This window comes from Myxocyprinus asiaticus, chromosome 24 (assembly GCF_019703515.2).
Source record: "Myxocyprinus asiaticus isolate MX2 ecotype Aquarium Trade chromosome 24, UBuf_Myxa_2, whole genome shotgun sequence".
NCBI classification, from domain to species: Eukaryota; Metazoa; Chordata; class Actinopteri; order Cypriniformes; family Catostomidae; genus Myxocyprinus; species Myxocyprinus asiaticus.
Window position 1 is genome coordinate 485977 of NC_059367.1, and position 13820 is coordinate 499796.

General features: G+C 40.7%; 2 protein-coding genes across 2 annotated transcripts in view; both read left to right on the forward strand.

The window, feature by feature from the left end:
* Nucleotides 1-13820, forward strand: part of LOC127414543 (dmX-like protein 1) — a 59904-nt gene that overhangs the window by 18683 nt on the left and 27401 nt on the right. Inside the window, exons 13-20 of the mRNA XM_051652645.1 lie at nucleotides 2451-3126; nucleotides 6519-6640; nucleotides 6731-6820; nucleotides 7434-7521; nucleotides 7604-7723; nucleotides 8241-8465; nucleotides 9911-11542; nucleotides 11615-11725. Of these exons, the coding sequence (XP_051508605.1) occupies nucleotides 2451-3126; nucleotides 6519-6640; nucleotides 6731-6820; nucleotides 7434-7521; nucleotides 7604-7723; nucleotides 8241-8465; nucleotides 9911-11542; nucleotides 11615-11725 (3064 nt within the window). The remainder of the gene's footprint in view (nucleotides 1-2450; nucleotides 3127-6518; nucleotides 6641-6730; nucleotides 6821-7433; nucleotides 7522-7603; nucleotides 7724-8240; nucleotides 8466-9910; nucleotides 11543-11614; nucleotides 11726-13820) is intronic.
* Nucleotides 4023-13820, forward strand: part of LOC127414575 (protein-lysine 6-oxidase-like) — a 134796-nt gene continuing 124998 nt past the window's right edge. The window contains exon 1 of the mRNA XM_051652705.1: nucleotides 4023-4173. The gene's annotated coding sequence lies outside the window, so the exon portion shown is untranslated. The remainder of the gene's footprint in view (nucleotides 4174-13820) is intronic.

Genomic DNA, 13820 nt, shown 5'->3' on the forward strand with positions numbered 1-13820 from the left:
ACACATCTCCTCAGCATTTACTGTATCAGCAGCATGGACCCGAAACACACGTGTCTTGTGTCAAACGGCCCGCACCAGAGAACAACTAGTCACTTATTTGCCAAAGTTTCTGAAGTTCATGGAATTAAATACACAGGGCCTTGCAAAAGTATTCAGACCCCTGACCAGTTCTCTCATATTACCAAATTACAAATGGTACACTGACATTTCAGTCTGATTGATATTTTATTTTAAAACTCTGAAACTCAAAATCAATTATTGTTAGGTGACATTGGATTTATGTTGAGAAAGAAAATAAAAAAATGAAATATCTTGCTTGCATAAGTATTCAACCCCTGTGCTGTGGAAGCTGCCAGGTTACACTGATGAAAGAAATTGCCCTAACCAGGACACAATTACTTTACCACTGGCATCCACCTGTGAATCATTAAAGTTGCAATCACATTTTCTGGATAAAAAACCCATTGTTGAGGGATCATTGGTCAGGCTGTGAATCTGAAGGAAAATGAAGACCAAAGAGCATTCCACAGAAGTTAGAGATGAAGTCATAAAAATGCATAGATTAGGGAAAGGGTACACAATAATATCCAAATGTTTGGATATCCCAGTGAGCACAGCTGGATCAATAATCATTAAGTGAAAGCTGCACCACACCACCCAGGCACTGCCAAGAAAAGGCCGTCCCTCAAAACTCAGAGCTCTAACTAAAAGGAGACTTGTGAGAGAAGCCACAGAGAGGCCAACCTTCACTTTGAAGGAGTTACAGAGTTCAGTGGTTGGGAGTGGAGTAATGATGGACCAGTCAACCATATCAAGAGCACTGCATAACGCTGGCCTGTATGGGAGGGTGGCAAGAAAGAAGCCGTTACTCAAAAAGTACCATCTGAAAGCACGTCTGGAGTTTGCCAGAAAGCATGTGAGTGACCTAGCTGCGATGTGGGAGAAGGTTTTGTGGTCAGATGAGACCAAGATAGAGCTTTTTGGCCAAAACTCAAAGCGCTATGTGTGGTGCAAACCTAACACTATGCCTCAAGACACACCATCCCTACAGTGAAGTATGGTGGTGGCATCATGATGTGGGGATGCTTCTCATCAGCAGGGACTGGGCATCTTGTTAGAATTGAAGGAAGAATGGATGGAGCAAAATATAGGGAAATACTGCAAGAGAACCTGCTTCAGTCCGCTAATAAACTGAAGCTTGGGAGGAAATTCACCTTTCAGTATGACAATGATCCCAAGCACAAGGCCAAAGCAGCATCGGAGTGGCTCAAGAACAAAAAGATAAATGTCCTACAGTGGTCCAGTCAAAGTCCTGATCTCAATACTATTGAGAATCTGTGGCACTATTTGAAAATTGCAGTCCACAATCATCACCCAACCAACCTGAACAACCTGGAGCAAACCTGCAGAGAAGAATGGGCCAAAATCACTTCGTCACTGTGTGCAAAGATGGTACATATGTACCCCAAAAGACTTAAAGCAGTTATTGCAGCAAAACGTGGCTCGACCAAATATTAATGTGGGGGGGTTGAATACTTATGCAAGCAAGATATTTCCATTTTTTTATCTTTCATAAAAATATTTCCCAACATAAACCAACGTCACCTAACAATAATTGATTTAGAGTTTCAGTGTTTTAAAATAAAATATCAATCAGAATGAAATTTCAGTGTACCAAATGTAATCCGGTAATATGAGAGAATTGGTCAGGGGTCTGAATATTTTTGCAAGGCACTGTATAAATGTTTTGTTTGAGGTCAACTAAAGACTGTAATTTATATCTGGCTGTATTGGCAATGTTTCCGAGACGGCAAGCCCTTTCTCTTATGCTGGTTTATTTTGGTGTTGTCCCTCCCCCAGTTTATGGCCTCCAAACATCATGTATGCAGGTGAACTGTGATTGTTTTCACGTCAATCAGACGGCTGCTGTAGTTTTTTTTTTTTTTCACAGAGAAAATAAAGCTTGAGAAATTATTTAAATCTGATCATCCAACAATGATTGAAAAACAAAAATTAAAGTCATTTTCTCCGTGATTTCATTTAGTTTTATTTTATTTTGTAGTGCACTTTTATAGTTTCAGTTTAGTTGCTCATTAATGATAATAACCTGTGGGAGTTGATGATGTAATCTGATATCATATATTTTTCTAATAATCATATAAAATAAAAATAGTCTGACTGATTCATTAGCAAATCGGTTTCCGTAAATCACAAACGACTGGAAAATTCATAGGAAACTCATGGAAACTCTGGTCAAAAAGAGTGGGGACCCTGTATTTCTTGTATCTATTTGCATACTGAAATGTGATTGGTCTTCCACCTATAGCCACATTTACACTGCACAGTGACTACAGTATGTGTTGATTCTCATCTATTATTATTTTTATTGACGCTGTGATGACGGGCGCCTCTGTTAAGTGGGCACATGATGAATTAATTTTCTTTTCCAGGTTTCCTTTGTGTCACGGATTCCCGTGGCATTCCCCACTGGAGACGCCAACTCTCTGAGCCGTAGCGTAGTGATGTACGCTTGCAACAGAAACGTAGAGCTGGCGATGCAGCACGGACGTCAGCGACCCGCAGGTCTGCCGCACTCCTCCTCTACTCTGATTGGCTTGTGTCAGAATAAACCCGCGTCTAACAGCCTGCGTCTCAGCATCTTCACCCCGAACGTTCTGATGATCTCCAAACACGCAGATGGCTCCCTCAACCAATGGGCCGTCAGCTTCGCCGAAGACTCCGCCTTTTCCACGGTGCTCAGCGTGTCTCATAAGTCGCGATACTGCGGGCACCGCTTTCACCTGAACGACCTGGCATGTCACTCTCTGCTGCCGCTGCTGCTCACCACGTCACACCACAACGCCCTGAGGACACCTGACGGGGGCGCCACTCTCACCTGCTCGCCTGGCATTACCGCCTCATCTCACAGGAGCAGAGTGTCGTCTGGCGGCGTCTCTCAGGACCCAAATGCGATCTACAGCGAGCTAATCCTGTGGCGGGTGGATCCGGTCGGACCGCTGTCGTTCTCAGGCGGTGTGTCAGAACTCGCCCGGATCAACTCTCTGCACGCGTCGGCATTCTCTAACGTGGCCTGGCTGCCCACACTCATCCCCAGCAACTGCCTCGGTGAGCACGCACCTCAGAAATATAGTGGCATTAAAGAAATATTTCATCCAAAAATTATAATTCTCTCTTAAACTTGTATGACTTTCTTCAGCAGAACACAAACAAAAGAATGATCATTTTGGGGTGAACTATTCCTTTAAGTGTCACTTTGTGATGTGACAAAAGTCATATTTAATGAGTAATTATTTTGATATTCTATCTGCAGTTATTAATTTTGATTAATAGGATTTGTGTTCCTGCCATATTCTTTATGCAGGCTACACATCGACAACACTGTATTTATGAATGATTTCATTGCATGAAAAAGGCGATATTCAAATTTTTAATTAACTATACACAGACAGTGAGCAATGCAACAATAATAGAATACTAGGTCAACAAAAAATGTTTTCATAATTAGATAATTACTGCAGCTGTAATTGTAATCTCTGTTATTTTTCCTTTTTTTTCCCATACCGAAATCATAAGAAATTAAAGGAGTCATGACATGAATGATCAAATATTCCTTGATCTTTTGACGTATAAGAGGTCATTTATGATAAAAACATACTGTAAGTATCAGAAGTCAAAACTTCCTCCTCACTGCAAAAAGAGCATTTGTTGAAAACAAAGCTGCCAAAGCGACTCGTTCTCGACTTCCTACACATTGTGATGTCACACTGACCACGTCCACATGCACTTAAGAAAATGATTTATGGGGACCTGGGTAGCTCAGCGAGTATTGACGCTGACTATCACCCCTGGAGTCATGAGTTTGAATCCAGGGCGAGCTGAGTGACTCCAGCTGGGTCTCCTAAGCAACCAAATTGAACGGTTGCTAGGGAGGGTAGAGTCACATGGGGTAACCTCCTCGTGGTCACGATTTGTGGTTCTCGCTCTCAATGGGGCGTGTGGTAAGTTGTGTGTGGATCGTGGAGAGTAGCATGAGCCTCCACATGCTGTGAGTCTCCGCGGTGTCATGCACAACGAGTCACGTGATAAGATGCGCGGATTGACGGTCTCAGAAGCGGAGGCAACTGAGACTTGTCCTCCGCCACCCGGATTGAGGTGAGTAACCGCACCACCACGATGACTTAAGTAGTGGGAATTGGGCATTCCAAATGTGGAGGAAAGGGGATAAAAAAAATTATAATAATTTGGTTTATTCCAGGGTTTTTGCAAAAAGCGGTGTTCTGAAACATCATGGAAAGTTGGAAACAAACACAGCAAAAACTCTGGAATATCTGCAAATAAAGCAAAGCAACGGAGAATAAATAGTGAAGTCTTCCTCGGATAGCATGTTTATTATTTACTTAAGCACCATGGAGAAATTATATTGCTGTGGAGTAAGCTGCTTACTGACTGAGCCACATGTTTACGGGAGTAAAGAATACGCTGCTTATACAGTGCATGTAAACGTGAATGGTGCTTTCTCACAATAAGCCGCTTTCTGGTGTCAATGTAAAGACACTTTTCCACTGCACGTTACGACTGGACTGGACTCTGCTCGCTTTACTTTTCTGAGCTTGCTTTTCCACTGCAGTTTAGTGCAGCCTCAATGTGGGTGGGATTATAGGCTGATCGTCATAGTTGCGTCGCCCCATCTAGCTCTCGTTGGATCCTCTCCTCAGCTACTAACGAGAGGAACGTCTGCACCTCGTTTATTGACCACGGCGTGGTTTTGCGCACAGCCATTTCTTTTTACAATTCGAAAGTCGCGTGAACAAATGATACTGCTATCGCTGTTGCTAACTTTAAAACTAGCGGGTTGATGTCCCGTGTCGCAAATCCAGTGACGCTGGTAGTGACGATTCTCTCTGACCAATCAGTGATCTGCAGGGTTTTGATGTCACATTTAGTATCGGCTCAGCTCGCTTGGAACCTCGACCAAGGTGGTACTAAAAAAAAGTACCAGGTACTATCCACAGTGGAAAACCCCCAAAAACACATCAACCTTTAATCACATCTGTAGCCCCACACAGTAGCAGTGAGCACTGAGATGGCAAATAGAGAGAGCAGGTCAGTCAACAGCAGAGAGCCAATCAGAACAGTGTCTACAGAAGAGAACTACTGTCAAGTCTTAAAGGCCATAATATGCACCGATTACACTGTTATTGTTATTTAAGATGACACTGATACTACTGCAAAGATGAGCGTATAAAAGTGTTAATGTGTAGAATAAATACATAGAATGATGATAAGAGGGGCACATGTTACTTTGGGCAGATGTGTGAATGGCTTTCACTGCAGATGGCACATGAGTGAATGAGCACTTGAGAGTATTTCAGTAGATTTGATTCCTTTTGTGACTAATAAAACAAAACAAAATCGTACGACATGGTCTTGGAAAATGTCTCCAAGCGAACGATCGTACAGATGTTGGTAAATTCGCTGATAACTACACGCCGGTGTGTTCTTGTCGATTGATTTTGACTGACTGAACAACAAACAGAATGAGCTGTCGACCTCAAGGTAGGTGGAGCTTCAGGCCACACCTACCGATGATGTGGACCAATGGCAGTAAGAAGGTGTTTAGCAGCCAGTTAGAAGTGTTCCTAAAAGTTCACCAAGGTGAGATGTTACGAACCACCGAAACGAACACAAAAACAACGTCTTTTTGGCCAGATTTTGTTCTAAATGACGTCACACACTCAAGGAACATATTAAAATAATAAAAAGGCATGTCATGACCCCTTTAAATAAATTATATTTAGCATAAATAAATGAAATTATTTTTAATTACAAATGCTCTTGCATCCTGACGTTTGACTTTTTGTTTGCAGTGATTTCATTGTCAGTGATGGTATTCATTAGATTCTCATTAGTGTTATAACTAATATAATTATTTTTCAATACAACAAATACTAACATGATGTATGCATACTTGATAAATTATTTACCCTTATTTTTTTCCCACATAACAGTAAAGAGTATAGGTGGGGTTATTGTCATGAAAGTAATGTCACAAATCTGAGTTCATTTTCTTTATGCAAAACATAATTTCTTATTATTTCTTTTGACTTTGAAATATGACCTAGACACGTTCTTGACCGGCTTCATTGGAGTTATCTAGACAAACAAAATGCACAGTGGAAACATCTGGTTTATTCTAGATTTTTGACTAGTTCGGCATGACAGTGTTCGTTTAATAAAAGAAAGAGTACAGTACAGGAGAAAGCATTCATGTGCGTTCAGATTATTTGTGATAAGTTCCTGTCTGCAATATTGTTTAATGAGTGAGCGGATAAATCGTGTCAGCTGCATAGAATATTCATAAATGTGTGTTCAGCTTTCATAAATATTTACTGTGTTTAAAAGTTTAATTGGTAAAATGCTCGCATGTAATTCCTGTTTAGTTTGCAGCTGATGGGAAGTTACCGTAGCTCAGTTCATAATTCATATCTTTCCCTCAGGTGTGTATGGAAACTCACCCAGTGCCTGTTTCATCGCCAGTGACGGGCACTCGCTCAGACTCTATCAGGCTGTTATTGAAGCCAAAAAACTGCTGAGCGAACTTTCTAACCCGGACATCTCTGTAAGAAACATCCACATTCAGTATAACCAGGCTTTAGATAAATATATCAAATAGTAGAATCATGCATGTGTATCATGTCTTATTTTTCAGAAATATGTTGGAGAAGTGTTTAATATCATCAGTCAACAATCTACGGCCAGACCAGGCTGCATCATTGAGCTGGACGCCATCACAGACTTTGTTCGTATAACATCCACAGCACGTGCACTATTACACTGTGTCCTAACCAGACGTGATCCGAAAAAGACATGATTTGAGAGAGAGAGAAAAAAATTTAGATAGAAAAAAAAACATTTGAGAGAAAAAAATAATTTAAACAGAAAAAAAGAATTTTTAGAGAGAGAAAAAAATAATTAAAGGGAAAAAAAATTTGAGAGAAAAAAATAATTTAAACAGAAAAAAATCATTTTTAGAGAGAAAAACATATTAAAGGGAAAAAAAACAATTTTAACAGAAAAAAAAATAGTTTTTAGAGAGAAAAAAATTTAAAGAGAAAAAAAATGTAAACAGAAAAAATACATTTTTAGAGAGAGAAACAAAATTAGAGAGAAAAAACATTTTAAACAGAAAAAATATATTTTTAGAGAGAGAAAAAAAGGTTTTGTAGGACATAGGCTCAGGAAGTCCTAAGACACCTAAAAAAATATATTTTCATACTGTAGTTCAGGACATCTGTACAGTCACAAGTGATGAGGACAAAAACTTGTTTTAACTTTAAGCGCTTTATTCTGTTTTAAATCTAAGTTTTATTCCAGTGTTATTTGTGTGACACTCTCTGTCTCCGTTTTCACAGCAGGGGAAGGAGACGCAGCTGTTACATGTGTTTGAAGAGGACCTGATCTTGGGAAATGAGAAAGCAGAAGATTGTTTGCAGGAGTCTGGTGGGAAACAATTCTCTCTGATAACATCACAGTGTTCATTGTGTTTCTGTGTGATTATAATGAACTCTTGTCCTTCACACAGTTCCCAGCCAGACGATCTTCTCAGCCCGGTTCTTTCTGGTGGTGGTAGAGTTCACGCAGAACGGCAGATCACTGCTGCATATGTGGCATCTACAACTAGATGCAGTTCCCGCCATTATGGGTTTGTTATGGATTTTATTAGGAAAAAGTTATGATGTACTTCCTCTAATAAATGCAATAAAGTCAACATGAAATGTCTGTAATGTGCCATTTTTCCAGGTGAAACAGGATATTTAATGGGAAAAGGGTAGGGTGGGACTTTGATTGTATACATCAGGAATTGATTGGATCATTATAAGGGGTGTTTCTTACCAGAATGGAGCCAGACCTGAGTGAAACTTTTCTAAAACAAATAGTTATCTGGCTTGTTAAGATTATACACTAGTTTGCATGGCCTTGGCGATGTCAGTAGAAAAGGAACAGAGAGGCGGAGCATACTATTACATTTTTACTAAATAGATATGTCAACATATGTTGTCATAAAGACAAACATTTTTATTTATTTGGAAAAACAAGCTATGATGATTAGTGCACAGTAAGACCAGGAGTATTTTAGGACAGCAAATCGGGTCAAATTTGATTTCATATTTACTTTAAACATTTCCATCAATTGAAAAGACTTGTTTCTGTTCTTTCAGAGGAAGCTCGTTGTCCTGTAGAGAGAGCGACGGTGTCTCCATCATCTGTCAACTGTGCACAGTTTAACTTTGATACAGTCAGCTCACCGTCCATCCAGAGATCAAAACTGAACACGTCCAACCTCCAGAGTGCCTGCCGTCTCACGCTTACAAACATGAAGGTTTTCAGTCAGGAGCTCGATCTACCTGAGGGTGTGGAAGTCATACGTGTGACACCTGCTGCAGGTGACCATACATTACATATTGTACCCTTGATCCTAATAAACACACAATAGAGTACCGTGCATTTAAATGCTTAGACTTTTGATTACTTCAAATTTTGTTATGTTCTGTTTTTTTACTTACAGACACTACACTACTAAATTGTGACACACTTGGCATAATATATGTCTTAAAAATGAAGAATTTATACTTAAATGCTTGAAATTAGACTAGTATAAATTATGCATATGTTTGAATTTGCAGAGCTGTAATTTAGACAAAAGCTCAAATATTAGATGGGATTTGATGAACAATCTTTGATCACTACACAATTCCCATTCTTCCATGTGTGTGATTTCATACATTGAGGGTTTTATATGGTCATGGAATTCTGGGAATATCAGGGAAATTTAAAATTGTGATTTCCAGACCTGGAAAGGTACGGAGCCCCTGAGAGGACAGGGCGGGAATTTCTGAAATAGTTTTGCGTGCCCACGCAATAAATTTACCATGGTTATAAATTTACCATACAGTAACTGTATTTTAACCATGATATCCGTAGTAAAACCATAGTGATAATACAGGAAAACTAAAACTATGATCATAAAAATCATAATTTTGTGGGTATTATGGTTTTACTATGCAAATACTATAGATTAACTATGGTTTTACTATAGTAATATTGTGGTTACACTTTAAAATAAGGTTCCATTTGTTAACATTAATAAACAACAATGAATGAACAAACAATGAATGACTTTTACTGCATATTAATCTTTGTTAATGTTAATTTCAACATGTGATTTTTAAAATGTTAACATTAGTTGTACTATGAACTAACATTAACAATGAAACATTTTATTTTCTATTAACAAAGATGAATAAATACCATAAATAATATTTTGTTCACTGTTAGTTAATGATACCTAATGCGTTTAAAAATGTTAACAAATGTAACCTTATAATAAAGTGCTCCCCATATTGTAGACTCTAGTAACCATAGTTTTAGGCCGAAAACATGGTTTTACTATAGTAATAGTGTAGTAACTGTGATTGTTTAGGCTAACATTTTAAAAAAACAATTTTTTATTTATTTATTTATTTATTGACGGAAACCATGGTTTTACTATAGTAATAATGTAGTAACTATGAAAAGTAAGTTTGAATACAATGGTTTTTCTATAGATTAACCATGGTTAATCTCATGTTTACTAGTTTTACAACAAATACCATGGTATCCAAATGATTTTTAAAAGCCCATATCCAGGAATCCCAAATGACTGGAAACATCATGGAATTTCATTAGTCAAAAAGAGTGGGTCAAAAAAACTATTATTATAAAAAGTGGAAAATGGTAATAATTAAGAATGAGTAAACTGGTCCAAACTTGACTGGTAGAGTGCAATCTTTCAATATCAGTTTGGATTACCTGAAAAACATTTTCTAAGAGCTCTACATTTCTGTTACAGGTCATTTGAGCTCTTCGTCTTTGCAGCCAGCTGGACGCGCTCCGTACCTTTTGGCCACGTCCTGTTCAGATGGTATGGTCAGGTTCTGGAGGTGTAGCTCTGTCTTTGACCCTGAGACCTCTGGAGAACCTTCATATGTGTGGCAGGAGTGGCCTCTATATGTGGAGCAAGGTCTTCCCAGCAGCAGTGCTCTCAATGTGTCTGGACAGCTCATGGCTCTCAGCTGCTGTAACACCAGCAGAATAGCGGTCGCGCACAGGGCTGAAAAAGCTCACTGGGGTGCCGGTGAGCCACTCATGCATGTGAGTATATTCCAGTGCGAGTCCACGGGCGGCTCTCAGTGGATACTGGAACAGACACTTAAAGTCATCGGATCTTGTAGCCCGAGTAGCAACTGCTGCGATAGAAGCTTGTTGGTACCGAGCATCAAAGATGGTTTGGTGGCTGATAATGATTGCTTAGGTGGGGGCAATAAGAGGCAGGTGCATTTAGACTGGGTTTCCCGAGAGGATGGTGCTCACATATTAACTGTGGGTCTGGGGTCCAAACTTTACATGTATGGGATGCTTTCAGGAAAACCTCCAGAGCTCGGCTTGTCCGACAGCAGCCATGAGCGCTGCTACTCTCGCCTGGTTCTCCTGCGAGTGGTGGATCTGGTGTCATCGGTCGAGGGTTCGCTACCCATTCCTGTCTCTCTGTCTTGGGTGCGAGATGGCATCCTGGTGGTCGGGATGGACTGCGAGATGCATGTCTACTCTCAGTGGCAACCGCCGGCCCCGCCCAAACCTGCAGTCAATACCGGTGAGAATAGTATCCGCACCGGTAGTGTAACGTCTCTCACTGCTAGTGCAAAACAGGATGGACTGAGTCCAAATCCACCTAAAAAGACTCTCACCAGGTCAATGACTAGTTTGGCTCAGAAGCTCAGTGGAAAGAGAACGATGTACGACCTCCCAGCTGAGATGGAGGATTCCGGTTTGTTTGAGGCAGCTCACCACCTCTTTCCCACTTTACCTCAGTATCATCCTGTACAACTTCTGGAGTTAATGGATCTCGGGAAGGTCAGACGGGCCAAAGCCATCCTGTCACACCTGGTGAGGTGCATCGCTGGAGAGATTGTATCTCTGAAGGACAGCGGCATCAGTCAGGAGCGCCGTCTGAGGTCCCTCACCATCAGTGCCAGCGGAAGCACAAGCAGAGACCCAAAGATGTTCAGTAAGAGCGAGAGCTTGGACTACACTGAGATCGACGCGATCCCGCCCCTGCCGTTATATGCGCTGTTAGCCGCTGATGAGGAGACCGCAGCCACCGAGCGTACGGACAGTATGAGCGGACGCGGAACCCGCACGTCCAGCCGAACTGACGCTTACGAAGAGCTCTTCCAGGCCGCAGCCATCAATATGGATGACATGGATTCGTTTGGTGGTGATGAGGAAGACGCTAATGCTAAAGTCATTGATCTGTCCAAGTACAGCCCCACGTTTTTCGGCTCTGAACACGCTCAGGTGTTATCTGGACACCTGCTGCACTCCAGTCTGCCGGGCCTGACGCGCATGGAGCAGATGTCTCTGATGGCCTTGGCCGACACTATCGCTTCCACCAGCACAGACATTGGAGAGAGTCACGGGAAAAGTCAGTATTTTCTGCAGATGATTGTTTGTTGAGGTGTGATACGATGTGCTGAGTCTGATGTTCTTCAATCAGGTGGAGAGACTCTGGATGAATGTGGGCTGAAGTTTCTACTGGCTGTTCGACTGCACACTTTCCTCCTGACCTCTTTACCTCCAGCTCATCGAGCTCAGCTCCTCTGTCAAGGTACAATCACAAGCTTATACAAGAATCAGTGTTTAGATTATGGTTCAAGGCGAGATGTTAAGGAGTATCTGAGCTAATATAACTCTCTGTGAAACACTACATGGCCGTCAGAATGTGTACACCCCCTTCTAATTAACAGGTTTGGCTGTTACAATAATTTACACCTTGCAGTCAGGTGTGTCTCCACTGTGATTTGGAAAGAGTTTCCATCACACTTACCCACGCAAAATGGAAAACGCTACTTGAATATTACATCAGAGGTTGTGGTAACTGAAAAATGTAATTTTATAAACATTGGATAATTCAAATGCTTTCCAACACAGTTAAACAATAAGGTATCTCTCTCTTCTTTAGAAACATTTCCACAGTTAAGGATGCTAATAGTGGTTTAAAAAACAGACCAGGAGAGAGACGAGAGATTCCAAGTGTATTCCAATGGAATAATTTCCTGTACAATTTCCTGAAAGTTCCTGTAGCTTAACTGGTAGAGCATGGTGCTAACAACAGCAAGATCATGGGTTAGATTCCCAGGGAACACACGAAAAACTGATAAAATGTATATCTTGAATGCATTGTAAGTCGCTTTGGATAAAAGTATCTGCCAAATGCATTAAAATTAATGGAATGTAATGAATAATTCATTCATTATTGTTTGATATTGTTCATTTAATCGGTTGACAAGAATGCAGGACCGCAGTGTCTGTTGTGTTTACATTGCAATGGCATAATTTACATTTATTTATTTAGCAGACACTTTTATCCAAAGCAGCTTACAAACGAGGAATACAGCAATCACAGTTTGCTTAAGGATGCAATAACATGGGAAGTACTGCAATATACAGTTACAAATGTCTCAGAGAAGAAGAGGAGAAGGTGAGAGACAGTGGTGAAAGAATGAAGTGAGAATTTGTTTTTTATTAAGAAAGAAGAGCTGCATCTTTAGATGTTTCTTGAAAATTGTTAGAGAATCAGCTGCTCGGGTGGAGCTCAGAAGGTCGTTCCACCAGCGAGGAACGGTGGAAGTGAAAGTCAGAGAAAGCAATTTTGTACCTCTGTGAGATGGTACCACGAGGCGCCATTCACCTGCTTATTGTGCGTTTCTAGAGGGCACATAGACTAAAGAGTAGTGAATGTAGATGGGGGAACTGAACTTGAGCAAATAATGATAGCCGTTGCAGTTTGATGAAGAGAGACGTGACATGCGCTCTCTTGGGCTCATTGAAAACCAAATGCACCGCTGCATTCTGGATTAATTGCAGAGGTTTGACTATACATACAGGAAGTCCTGCCAGAAGAGCATTGCAGTAGTCCAGACTAGATATGACAAGAAGTTGTGTAGCATGCTCAGATAGGAAAGGTCTGATCTTCCTAATGTTTGTGATGTGGTCTGTGAAGTTTAACTGATCGTCAAACACAACCCCAACATTTCTGCCTGTCCCGGATGGTGACGAGTCTAGCTGATTGGTTATGTTGTAAATCTGGGCTAGCTTGAACAATGAGAAGTTCTTTCTTTGCTAGGTTGATTTAGAGGTGGTATTTTTCCATTCAGCACGAGATGTCTACCACACAGGCTGAGATCTGTGCAGCTACTGTAGGATCGTGAGCAGGAATGAGAGGTAGAGTTGTGTCATCGGCATAGCAATGATAGGAAAAGCCATGTGCTCAGAATTACATATTTCAGTGATGTCATAATAAATAGAAAAATCCAAGAACCTACAGTACATCATTACATAATTACTTTTGCACTAGATTTATCCAGAAAATAAAAACACTTTTGCATTTACACCTTCTTTGAATTTGATCAGAGTCCCTCCCTGACCACCTCCAAATGTGAGATCATTTACACCTGACATTTAATATGGTGCTATCAGATCATATTAAAGCAAGATGTGAATTGTGAGATGAACCCGAACACCCAACATCAGTGTCTAACCTTAACCCTAACCCAACCTCGACCTTCACTTAATGCTCTTTGTGTCTGAATAAGAGCAAATCACCAAAGCCACATACAAAATCTAATGCCTAGTGGACACTATATGACTCAAGCTCATCTCCTTTGATGTTTTGAGTCGGCAACTGGTCTGCGACAAGAAGT